General features: G+C 39.8%; 1 protein-coding gene and 1 long non-coding RNA gene across 2 annotated transcripts in view; one reads left to right on the top strand and one right to left on the bottom strand.

Annotated features, from left to right (window-relative positions):
* The window catches only part of LOC109366673 (uncharacterized), a 72,422-nt gene extending 54,581 nt beyond the window's left edge, over positions 1-17,841 (bottom strand). Inside the window, exon 1 of the long non-coding RNA XR_014882359.1 lies at positions 17,086-17,841. This is a non-coding gene — a long non-coding RNA (uncharacterized LOC109366673). The remainder of the gene's footprint in view (positions 1-17,085) is intronic.
* Positions 17,842-19,428: 1,587 nt separating this feature from the next.
* On the top strand, positions 19,429-24,513 carry RMP24 (ribonuclease MRP subunit p24). Its single transcript, XM_010708583.3, has 5 exons — positions 19,429-19,563; positions 19,646-19,668; positions 20,689-20,888; positions 23,686-23,894; positions 24,291-24,513. Exons 1-5 carry the CDS (start codon positions 19,493-19,495, stop codon positions 24,442-24,444), a joined length of 657 nt encoding a protein of 218 aa, XP_010706885.2. The 5' UTR covers positions 19,429-19,492; the 3' UTR covers positions 24,445-24,513.
* Positions 24,514-24,973: the final 460 nt, after the last annotated feature.

The following is a 24,973-nucleotide window of genomic DNA, read 5'->3' as shown; positions in this document are numbered from 1 at the left end:
CCTCCTGCTCCCTGTGCCCACCAAAACCAAAAGAATAAGTGATTCTCGTGTTTGAGCTGGGGTGAATTCTAGCACCATGGTTTCCCATGCATTGTGTCTACCTGCCTCTTTGAAAGAAGCCATGTGCGCTGAAACTGTTCCATACCTACTCCAAATCACAGGTCACAGAATGGCCAGGGTTGGAAGGGACCTCAAGGATCATGAATCTCCAACCTCCCTGCCACTTGCAGGGCTACCAACCTCCACATTTAATACTACACCAGGCTGCCCAGGGCCCCATCCAATCTGACCTTGAACACTTCCAGGAACAGGGCATCCACGATCTCTCTGGGCAGCCTGTTCCAGCACCTCACCTCTCTCTCTGTAAAGAACTAGGTCACCATCTTAAAGCAGACGAAACATAAAGGCATGATGGGATGCATGTGACCACCTCCACGGTTTAAGCACTAGCTTCCAGCAAAGTGCTTAGATAGATTCATGGTGGGTGTAGGGCACACTCATCCTTTACTCTCTGTGTGGATATAAACAAATGTCAAAGTGATTTGGTCTAAAGCATTGGTGTACAGCACTGGCTTGTAGTTAACAGCCTCTTGCAGGTCTGTGTGTTAACTGCAGGGCTGTGGTGTACCCTAAACCAATGTAAGATTAAGAAGCAGTGACATTGTTGAGCTAAAGCCAATGAAAATATGGGTGAATAGCCTATCTGAAAAATCAGCCTCTTAATGTCTTATAGTTACATTGAAGAATAGTTATTCTGATTTCTAATTACTGTAAGAATATATAGAAGAGTGCAGGTTAATAAAAATAGAAGAGCTTACATGCATTAAGTACCTGTGCCAGCCCACACTTAAAGGTTCAGTTATGACACATAAGTATCTTTGCAAGATGTGTTAAAAATAACAACAACAGAACTGGCATTAATTTATGGCCAGTCAATCAGAATGATCCATAATATGGAAGTTTTTAACAAGCTGCTGTCTAACAGTTTTGACATGTTTTAAAACAAGTCCTGGAGAGGCTTAGACTTCTTCTAAGCTTAATGACTCTCCAAAGAGGAGACAGACATGACTGCACAGACCTTTGCAGCCAGACTAGAAATGGCAAGCAATTTTTTAAATAGAGAAGCTTTATTTTTATATTATTGTATGCCGATTAAGTAAAGTCAGAGCATTGATTAAGCAATCTAAACTGAGAATATTCTATCCAAATTGGAGAGCATTCAGACATGCTGCTGGTTTCAAAGCTTTGAAATACAACTTCTTGTTTGATGCTTGAAGATACTTATCCTAGACCCTCAGACAGTAATTGATGTCAAGCTGACACTATAGTTCAGACAGATTTCAGTTGCACAGGCCATGCTACATACACAACTCCTGTGTAAAAAATGCTTTGTCTAAAATGCTATCAACTAGGAAAAAGGATTAATAAAGCCATCAACAAAAAACTTCTCCATACAAACACAGTATTGGTTAAGCATAACAACAGCTCCTGGACTGTCTGAGCACCCCATTACCCTCTCTTCATCCTATCAGATGAAGTCACTTGTACACAAACTTCAGACTAAGCCTTTCACACACATCGCTAGGTTTACGCACAGATAAAATTCTAAGCTAATTTAATGGAAGTCACTGTATTTATACAAAAGTAAATGAGATCTAGATACCTAGAAATAATTAAAATTTTTTTTGTTTGTTTGTTTTTGTTTTTTTTCCTTACCAGAGAAGAATTTTCTTGGGGAGTTTTGAATACAAACTTTTGGCCCTCACAGATATTAAAGTTTGAATGATTCATATTCTCATTCCCCCGAGTAGCTACATTATTAGATTGTATTTTTCCCTCAATTCATCAGAGATAAGGTTATGTCCATAGCCATAAAGCTGAGATAGTGGCAGGTCACAGGAGATTAAGTCCAGATAGGAAAACAGGCCCATGAATAGAACAGGAGCCAGAAGCATCTCAATAGGCATTATGGAGCATTTTGGAATTAAAAAGAATATGATTCCACGGTTAAATATTTGGGTTTAGATGGTGTTTTTTGTTTCTTATTAAAATAAATCTGCAAAAAGAACATCTTTCACCACAAATCCTGTAATGCACCAATAGAAAGCTGCTGCAATGAAAAATTTTTACCTTAACCAGGTCATTTTGGATGGACTGCTGAGTAAATACCTATGCCATGTTATTTGTACCGCAGCTTTTTTTCCCCAGCTAAGAAAAATCAACATAAGCATAAGCTGAAAATATGCATTATTTGTAAGAAGTAAACGCTGAGAAAAATTATATGGTTCTTCAACTAATGATCTGCATATTTCACATTTTTGAAAATTAAACCAGGTAGGTTTATATCTCTGGATTTTCAATCAATACCCATTACCCTAACAGGCTATTAACAGAGAGCGTGTACCTGATGCGCTTGAATCGTTTTCTTGAAAAGCTCCATGGCACGAGTACATGCCTCACTGTGCAGACACTGTGAGTGAGACTGCACCTCAAATGCTGTGTTGAGTTTGGGCCCCTCCCTCCAAGGGTTGTGTGCAGAGAAGAATAACAAGCTGGCAAAGGGACTAGAAAATAATACTAATGAGGGAACTGAGGTTGTTTAGTTAGGAGAAGGATGAAGGGAGGCCTTATTGCTCCCTACAACACCAAAGGAAGCTGCAACAATAAGGGCACTGTTCTCTTTTTTCTCAGGTGACAAGTGAAAGGAGACAAGGTAACAATCACAAACTGTGCCACAAGAGGCTTAGATTGGATATTAGGCTGAATTTCTGTACAGAGAGGGCTGCTCAGGGAGGTGCCGTAGCCCCCATTCCAGGAGGGATGTGTGGATGCAGTACTAGGGGCTGGTTTTAGTGATGTGTTACAGGTGGAAAAATTATCATGGTGAAAATGGGAAAAGAAACAAACAGGAAAGGAATGCTGACCTGTATCCAAAGATCTAGTTTTGCAGGAAAGACTCCACAGAGAAGGGATCTCCAGAAAGAGATCCTGCCCCAGTGGCAGTCAGCCCTTAAATGGGGTCTAGGAGGTCACACAGTTGAACTGCCTTCACCTGTGCTCCCACTACTGACTCAGTCCTTTCCTCAGGTGATCAATCAGTGGTTCAGGCCGTGACTCAACAGTTCCTATACAGTGATGGAACTCAGAATGTCAGGCTGTTGGTTGAACTTGGTGATCTTGAAAGTCTTCCAATCCAGACAATTCTTTGACTTCCAGTGGTAAAATTATTTTTTTTTTCCTGTGGAGATGAATTACTGAGCATAAGATTTGTGGTAGCTACAGCAGAGCCAGTATCTGACAACTATGTAGATACTTCTGGCCTAAATCTTGAAAAAAAAATCTTCAAAACCCTTTAAATACAACACTTATGTAAGCACTTCTATGAGACTCGATTTTTATGGTAAGTACAGTATGAAAATCTTTTTACAGTGTTCTTGGTAGTTTTGCTGCCAGAGAGGTAAGCGATAGCATTGTTCATACACAAGATAACACTCTAATTTTCTAAAGTTCTAATTCCTTTTCTTTTCTATGACCCAGGATTCTGCTTTCCTGAGAAGCTGACGATGTGGTAAGCAGTGAATCACATATAGATTCTTCACTAGTCGCTCCTGATCCTTACCAACCCACACAGGAGTGACAGTCCAGATACATTTTATTGGTCAAACTTTCATTCACTGAGATGCTGAGGAAGTAAATGGATACATTTATGCAAGGAAGAGATTTAGTGGCTTTTATTATTTTTATTATGATAGCAAAAAATGACACTATTCCAAATAGCTGTGCCTATTATACCTTTGATATTTTTTTTTTCATTAACTCATGACTTTAAATGTATTTCATAATTTATTTGTAGTGAAAAAAGAATTTATAAATAGAAACCACAGGAGAGTCATAATTCAGGTCACAGTTGCAAAGCTCACCAGCTAATCTGAAAATGTAAATGTACTGAAACTTCTTAATATCTTCTCAGAATTGTGTGTAATATTATTTATGATCCCATGCTCAATCCAGAAAAGGGAAGCTTTTTATGCAGCAAAAAATATTTTGAGCATTGTCATCTACTTCCTTGTTTGCTTTATACCTATTGCTCAAAATTTGTAAATTAACAGCCAAATCAGGTTTTTACCCATCTGCTATCTTTTCAAAGTAACTGATTAATAGCTAATATATGCTCCTCTACAGGAGTGGCTAAATAATGCAATGTATCATCAATGGAGTACATACCATGCTTTCTCCTTCTACCAACTACTTTGTCATACTGTGACAGATTATTAAAGTAAGTGAAACAGTAGGAAAATAAATGAAATTTTGTCTCTTTTCATTCCCAGAACTATGCTGAAATTTCCTACTCCTGTTAATGATTATAGTGGACAAAACTGGGAAAAAAACTTCCTGCAATTGAGAGATTGAGAAGACAAGGAGACATAGTTCAGCTGCTGGTCACGCCCTAGATGGGTGTGACTTTAGCTCATTTCCCACATTTTACAGTGACTGTAAAAAATGTTTGCTCTCTTTAGTCCTGGATGTGTTTTAACTGTTTCAACTGCAAGCTTTCTGGGGCAGAGTCTGCTGCTGATTATGTTTTTCCAGTGTTCATGAAACTCAGCAATGACATATCTTCAGACTTAGCAAAACTCCAGGTAATAAATAGTTACCTTATTAATGTCTATACCTAAAGGGAGAATTCAATGAAAACAGTGAGGCACTCTTCAATGATGCTCAGGGCCATGAGGCCACAGGCACAAACTGGAACACAGGAGACCACCCACTGACTTCTGTGCTGTCTGTGTGATAGAGCACTGGCACAAGCTGCCCAGAGGCTGTGGAGTTTTGAAGATCTCCTTGGAGAATAAGCCGACTGGACATAAGCCTGGGCAACCTGCTCTGGGTGTTCCTGCTGGAGCAAGGGTTGGGCCAGATGAGCTGCAGATGACTCTTCTCACCCCATCCTTGATTTGATTTTGTGATCTTTTTCCATATAACAATTAAGTTCTGCTAAAGACCGCTTTCCTGAGCACTCAGTACAGTAACTGTACATTTGGAAATCACCAGAATGCTAGAAGAAAATCTAATAATATAAATGTAAAGCCTGAGTCAAGTGGCTAAAAGGCTATTAGAGAACTACTAAATCTAGGAAGACTCTCTGCATCCATTGGTGGAACTGTTTTCCATCAGTCTCACCTTTCAAAATATTCTGCTCTTCTTTTGATACTGCATGTGCACTTCTTTGACAGCTTTTGCAGTTCAGCTGAAAAAGTCATCACTGTGAGAAAATACTGCACCTGGTGAAGGTACTTGGAGGAATGTAGACCTTTTTTTTCTCACACAAATAACCTTCATAGTTTTAATTATGACATTAGTAGGATTATTTATGTAAGAAAGAAGCAAGGTTGGCATATGAACTTAAGAATTGCACTCACACTGTAAAAGGGCAATAAAAAGGACATTCAAGATTTCCCATTATGTCTATATTGTAATCGAAAAAAGAGACAGTAAATTGAACAAGTAGCTTTTACAAAGTGGCTGCCAGCAGCGAGCAGGACCTTATGCGAGGAGATCCCACACATAACCTCATTCAATAACTGTGTCAAAAAGAAGGTACTGGAAATAAGTAGAGTCCGTACAGAATGCCAAAGGTACTTTCCACAAGCTAAAATCATCTAAAAGGTCAGGAAGTACGAAGATAAAGTTTGAACTGCCAAGAACCCAACTGAGCTAGATCTTGCAAAGGATATGAAAACAAATATTAAAAGGCTCTCAGTAAGTTAAATAAAAAAGACAAGGAAAAATGCTGTGCCGCTATGGAGGAAAGATGGAACAGATGCTAAACAGAAGATAAGGAAAGGCTCTGAATAAGTATTTCTCCATAGTTTTCAATAAAAAGGATTAAGTTGGATTTAAAGACAAAAATAAGGTGAACAGATGTGGGTATGCAAATAGAAATCACCACAGCTAACATAGAAACGTAATTCAAAAAGTAAAATACACCAAGCTTGTAGTGCGGTTAAACTTCTACCCAGAAAGGCTGTGGAAGCCCCATCCCTGAAGATGTTCAAGGCCAAGTTGGATGGGGCTCTGGGCAGCCTGTTCTAGTATTAAATGTGGAGGCTGGCAGCCCTGCCTGCGGCAGGGAGGTTGGAGCTTCATGATTGTTGAGGTCCCTTCCAACACAAGCCATTCTGTGATTCTATGATCATTGCCCATGAGTTCTAAAAAAATTCTGACACAGGTAGTGCTGATCCAGTGGCATATATTTTTAATAGCATCGTCACATCAGGAGTGAAACTGAAAAACGGTAAATATAGTTTCTTTACATTAAAAGAGAAATTGCAAGAAAAATAAGAGAAGGCAGCAGACAGAATGTGACAAGTTATTACACTTGACCTCAGCAGTATGCAAGGCCTTAGAACACATTTTCAGAGAATCATAGAATGGCTTGGCTTGGAAGGAACCTTAACAGTCCTCCAGTTCCATCTCCTTTGTTGTGGGCAGAGCTGTCATCCATTAGATCTGACACAATTAGCCACTACTAAAGAATCTGAAGACTAAGGAAGAGACTTACTTGGTGATTATAAAACATCTAAAAGAGAAGAAATAACAAGTAAGTGTTATTAAAAAAAGGGATACATCAAATAAAATACATGAAGGGCTGGCAGTAAGGATCTTCAGGATTCATCCTGAGGCTTCTCTGCTGTCCTTTCACAGATGTCAATCTTTGAGATCCAGATCTTGTACCTGGGTACACCTGTACTCTTAGTGCAGAAGAGTAGTGAAACTACACAAATAAAACAACTTGAAGATGAGAGCCATAGAAATGGGGCAATAAGGAGAGCCGTGTGCAAAAAGTACAATTGCAAGTGAGGAGATGACCAGGTAGAACCAAATGAAGAAGATTAATGGGTAACATGATGCTTTTGTGACAAAGGCAAGTGGGACTTTTAGGCATGAGGAGGGAGAATTCCAATAGAACCTAAGAGACATTACTGATAATGTCCAAAGTGGGATCATACCACACCTGGAATCCTACCACACCTGGAATCCTACACACATTCAAGAAAGATGATCTCAGATGGAGAACAATGCAGAAGAGAGCTTCTAAAATGAGTGAGTGAATCGTGATACTCCATCCAAAGATGCTAACAGAGCCAAGTTTCCTAGTCTATAGTTGTTCAGCGATACAAATGCAAAGGAAGTAATTACTGCCCAGAAATGGTTTGAGGAGGATAAATACAGCTGGGAAAAATGCAATTCAATATAAAGAGTAGCGATAGCATGGAAAAGAAAAATAGCAGTATACAAGCCATAAATTAATTTAGGCTGTAAAGAAGATGCCTGGCAATACGGCCATGAGTTTCTCCAACAGTCTCCAAGCTTGAAGAGCTAGAGCAAAACTGCATCCTTCAATCTGGAGCTTGATATTTAGTTGGAAATATCACGTTATGACAATGACTCTTTATAACTGTCTAGATGCATTGTCTGTATCTACAAGTCACAGAATGTCCCTTAGCTCTTCCAAAGATAATGTCATGGCAATATGTTTACTGCCTTGAGATGTTGCTGGTGTCATTTTGACATATCTAACAACATTTACTATATTCCATTTTCACGTACTGTCTTCATTAAGAAATCCACGTAAAACTAACTACACAGATAAAGGCTTTTGCAATAATACAGGCTAGTTGTAAGTGAAAATAAATAAATAGAAGAACGCTGGGCCCAAGACTATTTGAATAGCTAGAGCTCACACAAATTTAATCAACAGGAGTTTTAATGAAGAATAATTAAGCCTTTTGTGAAATAATCCAGGGCAAATTGTGGAATTATTTTAAATTTTTTATTAGATGCTTTAACAGTTCCTCAGATGGCATTTTAGTGCTCTAAAGATGAGAAAATTAAAAGTAGTATGTTGCCACACTTCTAGCTCTTGTGAAGAAATGCAGCCATTCTGAAGACAGGGAATATTTGGTACTTGGTAAGAACAGAGAGAATCTAGCTCAAAAAACTCCTGTTTGTTGATGATGATTTTGCTATATTATTCACTTTGTCATGGCACAGTCAATCAACAGAGGAAGCGCAGCGGAAATAACAAAGCCTTTTCTCTGTTTGCTGATAACAATTTTAGCACATTTAAGGAGAAATCTGAAGAACCTTAGTAATTTCAGCACCTCAGAAAATGTGTTGAGGACAGAGAAAAGGACAGAGAAGACATAATTGCTTGCAAAATATAGAACAAAGCCTAGGAAAATGTATCTAAAATGGAGATGAGAGCACTTAACCCTTAAAAAGTTGTTTTGTTTTTTTTTTTTTAACAAAGTGTTTAAAAGAATCTTTCCAGCATACAGTCCCTATTTTTACCCATTAAATGTATACCTATTTTAACACAAATTAGCAGATTTGTACTGGGGATTAATCTAATCAGTGTTCTGTATCCAAAACAATAGGTTCCAGTGATTAGGCAGGGCAACAGCATTTTACTAAACAGAATTCCTTTATATCCATCCTCACATTAACAGGGACACGGCTATCTCCTAATTAGTGCATCTCCAACTTTAACCTTTTGTCTTGACTGCAGACTCTTAGATTAGTGGTGATATTCTGCCTCCTCAAAACTTCTTTCAGAAATTGACAATTTCCATGGTAACAGCTGCCACTTTCATACCACAAGCATCAAAAAAATGTAATTTCATTCATATCACTGGGCTGGGTTGGGTGTGGAACTTTGGCTTTTGTCAATTCCCTTTTCAGACATAACTGTTTATTCCCAAGGAAGAGGAAACAGGTTTAAGCACGGTTTAGGACACAGTTGTTGGCCAGTCCATGAAGCAAGATTGGTAACAGTCTGAAAGAGAGCTATAATGGTGACCCACCTCAAAGCTGAGAGTTTTGCAGCTGCAAGAGGGAAGGACAAACACATTCAACAGCAGCCACCACACTTACACCTGTGTTTTCTGGCTTGTCTTGTTGTTTGTTTGCTTGTTTTTTTCTTTTTCTTTTTTTTTTCTTTCCTTTTTGCTTATTTCTTTGGTGGCTTCACAAACAGTAACAAGACAGCAAGTTAATATCCCCACAAGAATAACTGAGAAACACTTAATGTAAATCAAGGCTCCTTGTTCAAAGAATGTTGAACTTAAGCCAAAAAGAATATCAGTTCATTGCTGAGAAGCTGACACAGCTTTAATGATCAGTACCTTCATTTGCAACACTCACATATGCCTATAACCAAAACCTTGATCTCAACTGAAGTCAGTTCCCAAAGTAGCATCAACTTCAGTGGGACCAGCAAACATTCACAACAAAGGTACTTTGTCTTCTGCCAGTTCTGTGAGGTTTTTTTTTTCTGGAAGTCTGTCAAATTGGATGCGTTTTCCTGAAAACCCTTCTGCCCCATATGAACTCACTCAGACATATTTACATTCTTTGAAACTAAAAATTTCCAAGTCAACCTGTCAGGATGAGAATGGATCAAGTGAGAATCACATCTATTTTTCCAGCAATCCGCAAAAATAATGGAGTTTTCTCTTAACCACAAATGATGTGGTTAAAGATGATGTTAGAAATAGAGTTGCAGTTTTCCAAAGTTAGTATTACACGCTCTAATCCTTATATTGATCTTTAAAATACAGTTGTTTGTTTGTTTGCTTGTTTTTTGTTTTTTTTTTTTTTTTTTTGCACTTATGTAGAGAACTGACAAACAGAAAGGAAACTGGAAAATTAAATACAATTTCAGCAGCTTTTTCTTAGTTCTTTATTGACTCTTTCAGCTCTAGCCCAGGTTATTGTTTTCCTTTCCTCATCTGCACTTAATTGCAGGTGTATCAATGCCTGTTAACAAGGCATTTGGAAAACTTAAACTCAGCTTGATTTGGGCCTACTGTCTTAAGATGAAACTACTGTTTGAGGATGGAAAAGTGAATAACAAATATTTGAACTGATATAAACACTTTCTCTGTTCATCACATTGGATAGTTGTATCTGAGTGCTTACTGTGCTTTTACATCTTCAGATTTTGTCACCATCATATGGTACCAAAGTGACATCAATGGTAAAAAAATATGGCTTCTCTCACTGTAGCTAAAAAGGAAAATGCCTCTAGTTAGAAAAGAATAGCAGGCTGTAAACACATGATGAACACCAAGCTGGCATATTTATATGAATGTCACAGAACTTAGATGTCCTTCTGGCTCAAAACCTAATTCTGTAACTGGATCACAGCCCATTAAGGGCCAAATTAAATCTCCAAGGTCTGGGCTTGGAGAAGACTGGATTTGAGTTCAGCCCAACATTCTCAGTTCAGGTTTATTTTTACTTCAGCCCACAAAATAATGGTGATTAACTGAGAACTGTATACCTAGGAAAGATTGCAAAGGCCTGCCAAGTTCCAGATAATAGGCCATGGAAAATATGAGCGCACAAATCTGCTGGCAGGAAGAGACACCTTTATCCAGGCTCAACTTGCAGGTGTTCCTAAAGTGGTTCTCAAAAATGGAACACCTTCCAGAAGGAAAGGATGAGGGAATTAATTGAACTGTACCTGTGAGCATCACTGAATACCCCTCAGATTTGATGCAAAGGAACACCAAAGAAATTACATCAGAATAATGGAAAAGATGTGTGTGGCAGAAAGGAGTGCCTGTATGGCTGGCAACATCACAGCAACAAAAGCCTTTTTTAGGAAAACTGCACTGTAGACATTTGTTATCACAATAGCAGTGGTCTGCTGATTCTGATACCAAAGCTCAGTCTTGCAATCATACTACAAGCACCAGAATTGTTAAGGTGTTATTACTTTGATACCCTACAGTATTAGCGTGCAACTTGTTTGTTGCCTTCCTGTGCAGTCTGGCCCAATTTTCTCCTAGGAGAGCGGAGTGATTCTACCTTCAGGCTCCTGGAGCCTGCAGAAACACAGAATGCAAGCAATGATTATCCTCTGCTTTCCTCAAGGGCTATTTCTTCTCTCCAGTAAAATGCTAGACCAGAGCAGAGTTCCTGCACCTGTAGGGTTTATAAGGATCTGTGTATCCGTAGGAAGTTGAAGGTGCCAAGGTGGAAAATTTTTGTACAGCAGAAGGATGAAAATATGAGGATTGTCATTACTGTAGTCTTTTGGTGTTGGTATCTCTAAAATGGTTGACTCAAATGGCAAATTGTTTATGTCTGCAACCGTAGGCAAGCGGTGCATCACCGGCTCTTCCTACCCCATGTCAGGCAGACAAACAGAACCAACATCTCCGCCTTACTGTCTGAGTTTTGAGCTTTTCTGTGTGCTTTTGCTAGATATTAATGGAACTTGGCCCACACCAATTGGTGAGCTAATTGCTGACAGAGCAGATGGTAAGATAGGCCTGAACAAAATGTTTGGCACTTTTTTATCATGTAAGGGAAATATAGAAGAAAAAGGATGTCCTTCCCATTTCCTGAGAGCTGCAACAAAAATTAAAGCTAGCTTTTATGATAGTGGAGTCTGAGGAACAATTACCCAGCTCCAGTCGATGCATTGCTTACATACATCTCTGGTTCTTTCCTCTATCACTCAGCCTGTCTCCTGGGCATGTTACATGCTGGAGGCTCACACACTGCCAGTTCAACCTGCTCCATGCACCAGCACTCAGAAAAGTGAAGCGAGCAAAATAGAAGGGGAAAACTCATAAGGTAATCATGATAAAGATGTAAATTTATTTTTATATTTTATGCAGTTATCTTGGAGGGATGCTAATGCATAACGTCCTCTGTAGGAAACTATTGCTCAGTACTAACTTTCCAGTGGTGGCCACCATAAATATTCAAACAGAGCTATAAATAGCATGGCTCTATAAAAAGAAACAGCAGCAACAGAGGACTGTGTGAGGATTAGACCTGAAAACATGACACTACAGAAGAGATGCTTCATAGGAGCTCTTCAGACAGAAGGCTTCATATTTGGAGAAGGAAGAAGAGTTGGTCTGTTGGCATTCCATCATTCATTTTACTTAGTTGCTAGCCGGGACTTTCATAGTAAATACTTTATTTCACATAGGTCTTACTAGCTAACTCTTGGTGTTTAATACACCAAAGATGTTTTCAGCTCTTATTTCAAAGCTCTTTCTCTGATTTGAATAGTGATGGCAACGGAACAAATATCACAATAGCTACACAGAAAGGCCAGTGCACAAAAGTACTATACTTGACATATGGAAGAAGTTTGAAGCCTTTCAGACTACTTACATTTTCATGGGAAAGCTGTGAATATCAACAGCAGAAAGAAAGCATAAAATGGGAGCAAGAAGCCGATACGCTAAGATGTTAATCTGTATTGTCAGAGAGGAAAGTAAACTGCAGTGTTTGCTATGCTGAGGATTTTCATAAGCTGTGTTTATTTTGGGTTTCCTTTCAAAAATAATGTTTTAATGAATATGCTGCATGCTGAGTCTGTGGCACTGGTGTTGTGTCCCTCACCACGGTACCTGGGCACTCAAGCAAATGATTAACCAGCAGAGCAAATGGAAGAGCAGCAGAGAGCCACCAGGCACTCTGGCAAATGGACCTGTGAGTATATCTCTATCTGGACCTTTATTCCTTTAGGCTTTCCATCGTGCTTTCATTTACTTATTCTCTTATGATAAGCAGCTTTATTTTTCCAAACAGTTCTAAGGGATGCAGAGCTATCAGAATAGCTTAGGAGGAAGAGTGGGACAAATAAAACAAATGTTTTCATCAGAAAAAACATTGCTTAAGGACATAGTAAGGAAAAAATAATTTTCATTTGCACAAACTAAGTATGTTTGTCAAAGCCGGTTATTCCTACCAAGCCATCAGGCAGGTCACTTTAAAATACTTTTCAAAAGAGGGAAAATAGACCCTTTCCTTACAGTGGGCAAAAGGGACTTTTCAGGAGTCTGATGCAGACCATACACGAACACTGCTCTTAGCCTCATCTAATAATAATGAAAAGAACACACAAAAACATATGGCTATGAGCCTTCTGAAGAAGATTGAGATTGAATCAGCCCTTCCCCATGTGTTAAGTTAATGAGAACTCCGATGGCAGTTTTTGATTAATGTGTGTGCATAGGACTACTTCTGACTTGGGATGCTGAAGCAGAGAGCTCTGGGGCTGTAGACGAAATTGCACCATCTACCCATTGCTGTTTTGTCTTCTGCACAAACTTCAGAGGAACACAATAAGAATGAGGGCACTGCATGCAGGCCAGCTTTAGAAAGGTGAGCTCCTTTCCATACTCCAGAACTATATGGCTGCCTTACAGGCTTCACTGAAGACATATTCTGTCAGCAGTCAGGACAATAATATTGCAGAGGCTCATTGAATTACTATCATGTGGAGTTCTTCTTCTTTAGATGCCTCAGGCTCATGAAGTAGTTACATCCTTCTCATTTTAGTTTTTCCTTTAAGAGAGAAACAAGTTTGGGTGGTGGTGCCACATTAATAGCAATGAAGACCCATGTGTTGCCTTTCCAATGCAGATAAAATATGCTGTGCTACCACTGCGCCTCAGCAGCAGCTTTGAAGGAAATAAGGAGCAATGCATCACCCACTCGCATTTGGCTGTGAAACTCTGGTTTAAAGTTCACTCAAAGCATCAGTTCGGTATTCTCTGTTACCTCCCTTGTGTCTAAACTATATCCATCTTTCTCATCTCTAAAGATTTAAGTTTTCTGCATATTTATCACCTTTATGATTTAAACTAATGGAAGATGGGTTTGTTTAGATTTTGTAAATAGCTTGAAGATCTCGTCTCAGCTAGGATGATGAATCGAGGATGTCAGCTGGGCAAACAGTTTAAATTTGAATGAACTCAGTCGAAACTGATTACATGAAAACTGCTAGGAATCTTTCAAGTTCAGAACGCTCCACATACTTTAGCAGTAAATATCCCATCCTTTTTTGCTATCCAATTCTCCAAGAATAAAACTGGAAGAACAAGCACCAATGGCAGCTTCTCAGATATTAAACTGACTTTGAATGCTATAAATAGGTGTGAGAAGCCATTTTTCTATTGCAGCAGGGAACATAGCCTTCTAACTGTTTATCCCTCAGCTGACTAAATTTCTGCATAATAAAATTTCTGTTAATCACCCTGAACATGAGAGTTTTCTGAAAAAACATACCAACACCTAGACCTGACTGCTATACATAGCTATTATATGGCATAGCTATCTATTTGAAGTACCTAGTTTTTGTTCAGTCATGTTCACTTTTAAATAAATAAAATATTACTTGAGAAAAAAGGCCTAAAATACCTTTTTTTTTTCCCTCTCCTTGGCAATGTGTAGTCAGGAAGAGTCAGAAATTACAGCACGAGTGTTGAAAATTACAGGTTAAGGATGGAAACATCTAGAGGCTGTCTGATCCAGCCTCCTGCTCAGACTTGTGCCACCTTAGAACAAGTGACTCACAATAACAAGGAAACAAACTTAAAGTGAAAAAAAAAATTAAAAATGAAGACTTCCCTTCTTCCCATCCTGCACCAGAAGGGAAAAAAAAAACAAAAAACAACCATAAGATAGGAAGACTTTCTCCTGAAACAGATAGTTTTTCTGTGTTGTTCATCAGTAAATACAGCCAATTTGGGAAACGCCTACAGCTGCTCCTTTTGGTTGACCTAGTTCCCTATCTGACTCAAAGCAGGTAGCAGTTAGCACAGCGTGTGGCAAACTCCAGCTCAGTTGCCAGCACTGCTCTGCCATACTGCAGGCCAGGAATGCTGCATGCCCTACTCCAGTGAGAGAGGAAATGCCCCATATCTTTCATGAGCAGTCCCCTCAAGATTAATTAAGGAAGGGAGCCAACAGTTGCTGGAGAGAGTGCCATCAATCTCTTGGCCAGGAAAGCAGGCCTCTAGGGAAGGGACTGGACAGCACAGCAAGGAAGAACAGGGTGGTGGAATCTTACAGGATCTGAGTGAAACCCAGATGACTCATCAGAAAATAAAGCGTTCCTATTTTGGCAAAAGGCTGAAGTAGCAGACCTGGGTTGCTCTGCAGCGCAGCAGTAAATGACCCGGAGAGCTTGGGACAAACTTGTGCACAGTGATGTTCCTAATAGTAGGGACCATTTCATGTCTCATTAAGCAAACAGGCTAACATGATAATTAACATATTAATTAGCAACACCTTTTCTTGCAAGTGGAACTTCTGCTTGAAAACTCTTTTAGACAACTATTTTGTAAATGAAAATGAAGAAATAATTTCTTATCCCTCAAGGTAACAAGAAGTCTCACACAGAACTGGCAAAGGTGCATCTTTTACTTTTTTTACATCATGGAAGACACTGCATCCAAACCATGGCCTGTCCCATGACTTCCATACAGCAAGGCTCCTCACACATCCGCAGCCTGCCATTCAAAGCCTGGTCCTTAGTGTGGGCATGGCACCCCTTTTACCACTTCATAAGCTGATCTGAAAAAGGCCTCACACCTACCACAAAGTCACACAAAAAAGCACTGTCATCTCCATTTTTCAATCCCAGCCACCGATCCATGTAGCTCCCCACTATAAGAATTCCTTTGGTCACACCTGTTATGAAACAACCCAAGAGAAAACTCTTCAGCAACCACCATCAAGCGATCGTGTTAATTATGCTGAAAACAGGTTTCAGCTGTAAGAGAATGTTTGTTGTCCCAGAGCTTGTCATTTTAGATCAGGAACTAATCACTCCCACCACAGACTGCTTTAAAGAGGGGTTGGTACACAAGTATGGATTTCCTCAAACTGCAGTTATCCTTCTCTCTGGGATTTTTGCTCAGGACCATTGCTAATTTCTATTATCTTTCCAGAGAATATATATGTAGGTTCACAAGAAAATCTAGAGCACTGGAAATGGAATAAGAAAAAAAATGGAGACTGGAATTGGAACTTGTAGGTTTCAAAACAGAGGGGATTATGATACTCATTGAGTCCCTCCCCTGTCAGATGGATGTTGCCAACCCACAGAAAATAGTGACAAGTTCTATATATGTTATCTTTCCCTTGCCTCAGGCACATGCTGTAAGGAAGCTGCATTCTAAACAATGAATAAACAAACAATCAACATGTTAATCTTTTACACATTTTGACACACAAAACACAGACAAATCACTGTGTCATTTCCTTACCTATCACAATCCTTACAAAATAAATTCTGGTTCAGGAAGAACAGAAGATAGTATTTCCCTTGATTAGCTTTTTGAAGCTCATAGTATGTTTTTAGAATATGATTTACCTCTTTTATTTATCATCCTGCCTTATTTCAGATGGGTACTGTCTGACTGACCTCTACATACCCTTGCACTGCTCTGTGATATCCCCAGAATGTCAATGCTCCAATTCTTCATCTTTCATTTCTCACATGTTTCTTATTGGTCACTTCTGGTACCAGTGGCAGTCGAAGTGGAAGTTTATCCTCTGATAATCTGTACTGCTTTAATGGCTCCTAGCATCCTGAGGATAATTTCCAAGTGTTATGGTGACACCAGCTGAGATCTTGGCAACAGAAAAGTATTTCATATGCTTAATTCTTAACTTAGTCTTTTTTTTTTTTTTTTCCTGCCTCCCAGACCTTCCATTAGCCTGCTTATTTCTGTGGATTAACTCTTTTTGTTACTGCTATAGTCTTTGCTATCACTTCTCAGTATCCTTCTGACAATATAGCCTTTAGAAAATCTGAGAGCATTATCAACATGCATTCAAAATCTCTTAATAAATTTCTCTAAATCTCCAAGTCACATTTTTCCAAAAGCTTATTAAAAATCCCCTCTAAAAGGAGCAAAAATAGTCTCGTATTATCCTTTATGTATTTCCCTACAAGCTCGAATCTAGGAAGTATAGTCCACAAACACTGTAAAATGATAACCGTGTTTCAAACAGTGCTAATAAAAAATGTTGCACACAGAACAAGCCACCGGTTTAAGCAAAATAACATATGCTCAAAAGTGCTTATCCCTGAAGCATCACTATCTGCTTTTTTCCAAGATAAAACGAGTCTTATTCCAGCGTGCCATAAAAAAACAAAATTCTCTCATAATGTCAATTGCTCCTTTTGCTCATGACTTTACACGGCTGACTGAACACCTACGGTCTCACTTAAAGAGAAGCTGTTAGTTTGCTCACCTCGGTCACCTGCAGGATCTTTGAAATGCCTCCTCTTCTGCTCCTGCCAAAGAGTGCCTTCCTGCATTTCCCATACCCGGCTCCGCTGACCGTGCAGTCATCAGTAAGTTCTGGCCAAGTTATCCTATGTAACTCTGAGGAGAAAAAGGAGAGACTCGGAGATGCTGCCACAGCAATTCCTTCCTCCCTTAATAATGTTTTCCCGATGCTCTGTCACAGTCAGGTCTCCAGTAGTAAACTGAACAACCTATCCTCCCGGCTCGTCTTCTTTTTCTTTCTTTCTTTTTTTTTCCTTTCTTTTTTTTTTTTTTCTTTCTTTTTTTTTTTTTTTTTTGTAAACACATAATCACTGTTTCAAATCCTTTAGGTACCACGAACCGTATTTCTCTATTGCCCTCTACTGACTACCAGCTACCACCATCTTCCGGGACGAGCGGCGAGCAACAGATAGATGGCATGCTTTTCTCACTGGCTCCATCCAATCAATAATGATGCACGACGTCCCAAAGTCAACACAAATCATTCTGTTTTTTCCTCTGTTACAGAACACCGGGCAAGATTTACAGCTTGATGGTCAGCCGTGCTAACTACAGAACACCAAACAACAGCAGGAAGCAGTTAGCAGCGTAGGTCTGCTAATGTGCCTTTGGTGCTCACAAGCCAGGATAAAGTAGAGACAAATTGAGCCTGCCTTGAGATGTGGGTGAATTCTCCCCTCTGATTCCACTAATACTCCAGCAGGTAGCTGAGGAATTTAAGGATGTGGCCCTGGCAGCACTGGGTGCACAGAAATACTGACTTCTGGAGGGAGTTGTGCAGGATCAGACCCAGAGAGAGCCCCTGGTCCATTGCTACTGTCCCCTGGTACCAGTGTTACTGGTGTAGCACATTCAGCATCATACCTAATATGATGAACATGGTTTCCATCTCATGAGGCATGCATTAGGACAAGCAACATGGAATGGGGATGGCACTTGGAGATGCTGTTTGCACTGCTTTTACGACAAAGATAATCTATAACACAGAGAGAACTAGAGGGAGAAAGGGATGGCTGAAGCCAGTTGGAGGAGCAGAAGGATAAAATTTATTTGTGTTTCAGAAAGACTGGAAGAAACAGAGAGGAAGCAAAAAGGAAGGATAAGAAGAGGGCAAGATCAGGTACAGGAAAAAATATACAAGTGAACCCTTTTGTTGTATCAGTCTGTGCTTAACTATTGTGGCACAGTGCTTGTTAGCCAAGGCAGGGCAGCACCTGAACCAAGTGATGCTATTATTTTTGATTATCTGAGTTCCAAAAAGACTTTTTTTTTTTTTTTTTTTCCCCAGTTTTCCCCCATTTCTATTAATTTGATGTATTTTATTTGCCCAAGATCTGTTGGCTGATGAAGGTTGGGTTTTACACAGGTGTTATGAGGCATTCTCGCACTGTGGCTCAGGAAAGTCAGGACACCGAAACTGTCATCAACTCTGTGACAAAAAACACGTAAGCATACAATGGCTTGGATTGGAAAGGACCTCGAGGATCATCAGGTTTCAACTCCCCTGGGCCACCAACCTCCAGATCTGGTACTAGACCAGGCTGCCCAGGGCCCCATCCAGCCTGATCCTGAACACCTCCAGGGACAGAGCATCCACAGCCTCTCAGGGCAACCTGTTCTAGCATCTCATCACTCTCTCTGTAAAGAACTTCCCCCTGACATCCAGTCTAAACCTGCCCTCCTTGAGCTTAAAACCATTCCCCCTTGTCCTATCACTATCTACCTGAGAAACAAGTCGATTCTCGACCTGTTTATAATCCTCTTTTAAATACTGGCAGGCTGCAATGAGGTTTCCTCACAGCTTTCTCTTCTCCAGGCTGAACAAGTAATGGAAGTAATGTGGAAAAGTCCATCCCAAATTTTATATTAAATCAAAAATAAAGCCAGCAGGGGCTTTAATTGTCATCATTACGAACACTTCATTACCTACTCCAGAGTTATTGACTGTACTGTAAAGCTCTCCTCTTAAAGAAAGCACAGAGTTCTTTTTTCTCCCCTCTTCTGAAACCCTCAGCTACTCCGTGTTGGAAAATAAGAAATAATTATATTTATTCACATTCCTCGATAGTATACTGAAGCCAGCTCAGATGAATGCCTAAGTGAGTACCATTACAAACAGATCAAAGAAAAAGCGTGTCTGGCAAATTAACAGGGCTGAGGGAATTAATAAAGCACACATCAAACACGGAAAAGCAAAAGCGTTTTAATGCTTTTTAATGCGTTTTAAACCCAGGCCTAGGCCGTGCAGCCCGCCGCTTCGGGCCCGGAACCACGGAGCTGCAGCCGCGGTATCCGCCAGGCTCACCGGAGCGCTGCACAGCGCGCCGCCGGAGCTGCCGGGCATCGGCTTCCGGCGGGCGGGCGGCGTGATGCCGCGTTTCTTGGAGGCGGCCGCGAGGCAGCTGGCGAGTACCTGCCCGGGCCAGGCGCGGTTCCTGCTGTGAGCGGCCGGGGCGGGCTGAGGTTCGCGACGGGAAGCGGGGCGGGTGGAGCCGGCCTGACAGTGTGTGTTTTCCCCACAGGTGGACGCTGAGCTGCTGCCGAGGCGAGTGAGGGACTCGGGCCAGACGGCGGTGGGCGGACAGCGCAAGCGTAGCTTTGAGGATGGGGACTGCCTTCCTCCTGTTCTCCTTATTCCCATCGCTTCTGCTCTGTCCTCACAGCACATTCAGGGCTTGCGTTAGGAATGATGCAAGGAAAGATAGCAAAGCACTGGCACAGGTTGCCCGGAGAGGTGGTGGATGCCTATCCCTAGAGATACTCAAAGTCAGGATGGATGGGGCTCTGAGCACCCTGTTCTGCTGGAGATGTCCATGTTCTTTGCAGGAGAGTTGGACCAGATGGCCTTTAAAGTTATCTTCCAAGTCAAATGATTCTGTGGAGGAGGCAGAATGCTTCACACGGCTTGGTGTAACTGATCAGGCAGAAAAAATGCCTTCAGGAGCTCCATGTGGAGTTGTGAGTTTCTGTCACTGAAGACTTTTAGGAGAGGATTGCATTTTTCCAGTATAATGTACTATTATTTCTTGTGTGAACTTCTTCAGTGCACAGACTTAACATGAATTCATACAATCACAGAATGGTTTGGGTTGGAAGGGACCTTTAAGATCATCTAGATCCAACCCCCTGCTATAGGAGGGGACACCTCCCTCTAGAACAAGCTGCTCAATGTCCCATCCAGCCTGGCCTTCAATGCTTCCAGGGAGGGGGCATCCACAACCTCACTGGGCAATCTGTTCCAGTGTCTCACCACCCTCATAGAAAAGAATCTACCCTCTACCAGTTTAAAACCATTTCACATCATTGTCTCGCTACATGCCCTTATAAAAAGGTCTCTACCAGGCTGAAAAGTCCCAGCTCTCTCAGCCTGTCCTCATCAGGGAGGCTGTGGTTTAGAACTTTGTTAAAACTTACTCATGCTCAGCATGTCCTCATGTTCCAGATGAAAAGTACAGTAAAAACACAAGTACTTGGGTACTCTTAAAATGAAAGTGTACTCTTTTTAGTGTTTGTCTGCAGAACATAATTACTTAATTTTTAGTCTTTTAACTTTGTTTATCTGTAGATGAAGAATTTGAAAAAGAGAGGATATGTCCTTACTGCTTCCAGTTCCTGGTTCCTGACAGCTACCGGGTGCGGCTGAAGCCAAAGATGAAAGTGACCCCACAGATAGAGAAAATTCTTAAACGCAAGGCAAAGAACTACAAACTGAATATGAAACAGATAAAGCTTTTGAAAAAGTACTGGGACTCCAGAAGTGTTCTGGTAAGGGTATTTACTTCAAGCTGCCACATATTAGAGATTTCCTTGAAACCTTTTAGTTGTATAAAAAAAGAAGATATGAAAAATTTTCTCTTAGAAGTGGAACTCACACGTATTTCTTTTTTCAGAAGCATGTAATTCTTCTTTTGGAATAATTTCTGTTCATGTTCACAATCAAAATGTTTGAAATCTACCCTCTACCTCTCTACATCAAGGGGACAATGATAAAAGTAGAAATCTTTTATTTTCTTCTCTCTCCCATCCTCCTCCCTTTTCATCAGAGAATCTATGCAAATGTATTTTTTGTGATCTTTGTGCAGACGTCTCGAGATCTTGCTGAAAATTCAGTGATTTCTTCCTTGGAAGCTCCAGCATTTTAACTATCAGCTACTGTATCATTTGCATAACTTTGCAAAAGTGGCAGATTTTTGACTGTTGGTTTTGTATTTTTTTTTTCCTATTTATATACTAAAATTGGGGCCGTGCAACTCCAGTAGATGCAGAGCCTCAATACAGCAGTGCAGATGCTAAGAATCTATTAGAATTCTTAGAAATCTATTCCTAAGAATCCCCCAAAACATACCTGAGAAGAACAACATGCCATTGACTGAAGCAAGGCTGACTTTGCCAGAGCGATATACTTTGACGTTTATTGCCTTTGTTTCAGCTCAGAAGAAGGGCTTAATGACAGATTGTCAGTTTTTTTCAGTTTTATCAGTCATGCTCAGTGTACAAGCTTGGCATCATTTATCTTATTTATGTAGCAATCATGCCTACAAAAGATCATTGTTACATTTTAAACACAAAGAATTTTTTAAGTTTGGCTGGGTGTTAAAATGTATAGGAGGTCTTTCAAAACTAAATCACATATGGAATTTAAAATAGTTAACATTGCTTGTGGAGCTTCAGTTCTTTTTCCTAAAATTACTGAAGACTATAAGATGTAATGCTTTGAAGAATGGTAACATGCATTTAATGCTGCTTAAATAATTTGTGAATGGATGTCTTAGTAAACAAGATAGCACCCTGCTGTGGCACATTTGGCATTTTCTTTGAAGAGAGCCTGCGGGTTTAGGGAGCAAAATTTGCCAAATCAAAAATTATTAAAGAGTCATTAACATAAACTGAGGAAATACCATAGATGTCACCAGATTTTGTGGCCAAAAGGCCACTTCAGGATAGGCACCCTTAGTGTTACTCTTCCCAAATTTTACATCATAGTTGACCGGCAAAAAGTGCAAGATAAAGGTTATTCTGAGGAGCTGAAAGCTTTATTTCTTTGCTACAGGATCACAAACGTTTAGTGTGCATTCAGATCTGTCTCTTTAGACAGTTGATGAACAGCATCCTAAGGAATCATTGTGGGCTCTTAAATTTATTCTGTAGCTAGAGATTCTTAGGATGTGTTGTGCATTCACATGAGCAGTTTAAGATTCAGTTTTAAATAGGGACAGTTTAAACACTGGATAATATTCTAATCTTGAGAGTTAATTACAATTTGCTGCACTTGTGTTCTGCTCAGTTCTGTTTGCATTTGTGCTGTGGATTATGATTTAAGTTTTTCTGGTATTAAGTATTTAAAATACTGTCAGAAACTGACAGCTTTCAAAATTAGCAATGTAGATCCCTGTAATCTTATACCTGAGCCTTGTGGAAATGAGAATTTAAGTATGACTGAGAATTAATCCAAGCAACAATATCACAGGTTGTGCTTGTGATACCTTTCTGGAGTTAACTGTATGTGCTCTTTAGGAAGTGCAAAGCAGCCGTGCTCTGCTATGGCATCCCGCTGATTCCTGCATGTTAGGCACTCACCTCCATTTATATTCCATAGAGTATTAAATGAAGATGAGATGCTGTGTTTTTTTTTTTTTTTTTTTCTCCTCTGAATTTCAGGAGAGCTAAAAATACATCAGACATGAGCTGTATTAGTTGATTAACTCTTTTTTTAGTTTGTTAGTCTGACAGTACAGACATACTCAAAACACTTACCTGAAAACACTTCACTTGGGCATTTTTACATTGAATTCTTCATAAGTGTTCAGAAACATCTGGTGTTTGTCAGTCAGTGTAACTATGTGCCTCAAAAACTTGTCTGAATGTATTGCTCCCATGTCCCTTAATAAGAGGGGTTGCCATGGTAGTAAGCAATATTAGGAATGTCTGGCAATCTCTGAGACTCTCTGATGTTATCTGTTCTGCTGCACCTCTGCTACATGCTGTGCTGCTGGAGGGTCCTTATAGTAAACACGCAAGATGGATAAAACTTCCTATTTATTGTAATAAGTATTTTTGCAATTACTGGGAAGCATCCTCTTGCTCTTACTAGTTATAGATGTCTATTTTTGAGAGTTCATTAAGTTCAATATTTTGTCTCTAGACTTTGGAGATTGTGTAATAGAACTTCAATAGAAGTAGAACATGCCAATACGTTTTGATCAATTTATACATCATTTTTCAGCAAAATGCGAATACCACTAATATATATTTAAGATAGCACCTGAACTGGATGCATGGTGCTTTGTTTTGTTTTGCTTTTTGTTCTGCACTACCTTACATTCAGAGTTAAGGGTCTCCTGAGGGATTGGAGTCTTCTCTAGATAAATCTATGGGATGTGTTTGACTTGGGAAGTCTGAATGAGAACATTAAGAATAAATAGTGTCTTTTAAATATCTCTGTATTTCACTTTAGCAAGTATGTTCTGATAATTGGAGAACAGTTTGAATAATTCTTACAATGGCTTTGAAAAATAAAAGGGAAAAGACTGGCAGAGTGGTTGATAATTTATTTTCTCCATAGCTTGTTACTTGTAACTCATGCAACAAAACAACAAGACATTATGGTAAAAGCAGGGATTTTCTGGCTACCAAGACCCACAGCTCAGGCACTCCAACTACTGAATCTAGCCTGAAGACACCAGATGTAAAAATCCAATCTGCAAACAAAATGACACCTGCAAGCTGCAGTAGGTTGGGATCCAAAGGGAACACTCCTTCATCACTCTCCAGGTATCTATTTCTCCCTATTTTAACTGGTTCCTGACTGAGTAGAATCTTATACATCTTGTTGGGAAGGGAAGTCATGTACTGATTGCATGTCTGTCACTTAAACTTTTAATTGATAACTAGATGTCCATTAAGGAGATCCATTTTGACTTCACAGTTCTTAAGGATTCTGATGAAAGCGACCACAAGAATGCACAACTGTGTTTTTGTCATTAGTGTAAAAGGTCCAGCTTAAAATTTGCTTAACAAAATTAGACTTCCAACTGCTCGCCTTCATATGAAAATACACTATTTACATTGAAAAAATTAACCTAATATTACATTTATCCACTTTCATAGCTACTCAGTATTAATTACAATTTCTCACCTTGTAAGATATTTGTGTCTTAATTTTTTCAGAACTTGTGTATCTGGACAGGCGACAACCAGCTCCATTTCCAGGACTCCCCGAAACTCCAAATTTCACTTTACTAAGCTAAAACGGATGCTTAACCTAGAAGAAAAAGAGAAAAGCCAGAAGGTGGATTTGAAAAGCTTCCTGACTTTACTTTAGTTTCAGAATAATAATAATTACAGCAGTAAATACTGTTCCGATTTTAATAAACGACTGGTGATTTTCTTATGAATGTTCTCTGTGATTTGGACTTCCTGGTGGGGAACACAGAGCCTGCTAAGGCTGCAGGTTATTCTCCTTACCTACTCACAGCTCCACACTAAGCTGTTACTGCTATGAGAGTAGCACGGTCAGGGAAAATGCAGAATGTTTCCTTTCTGACTGCTCTGATGCTACCAAAATGGGTTGTTTTTGTCTCTTCTAAAAACAGCTAAGGAGAGACTGTCTTATGTCTTTCAGATTTGCCAGGCAGTAGGCTTCACAGTTATTGCTTCCTGAACTTCTGTCTGAAAAAGTAGGTTTGCCTTGCACAGCAGTCAGCACCTTGTACTAAAACATTACAATGTGAGTAGAAGATTGTCAAGGTTAAAGCAGCCTCCACTGTCTAATTCTATGTGTTCAGTTCTGCACAGAGGGGAGAATGGACAATAAAAAGTCACTATTCAGGAGTGATTTTACAGCCTTATGG

This window comes from Meleagris gallopavo, chromosome 3 (assembly GCF_905368555.1).
Source record: "Meleagris gallopavo chromosome 3, MGAL_WU_HG_1.1, whole genome shotgun sequence".
NCBI classification, from domain to species: Eukaryota; Metazoa; Chordata; class Aves; order Galliformes; family Phasianidae; genus Meleagris; species Meleagris gallopavo.
This window is presented reverse-complemented; position numbering and strand designations above follow the sequence as displayed.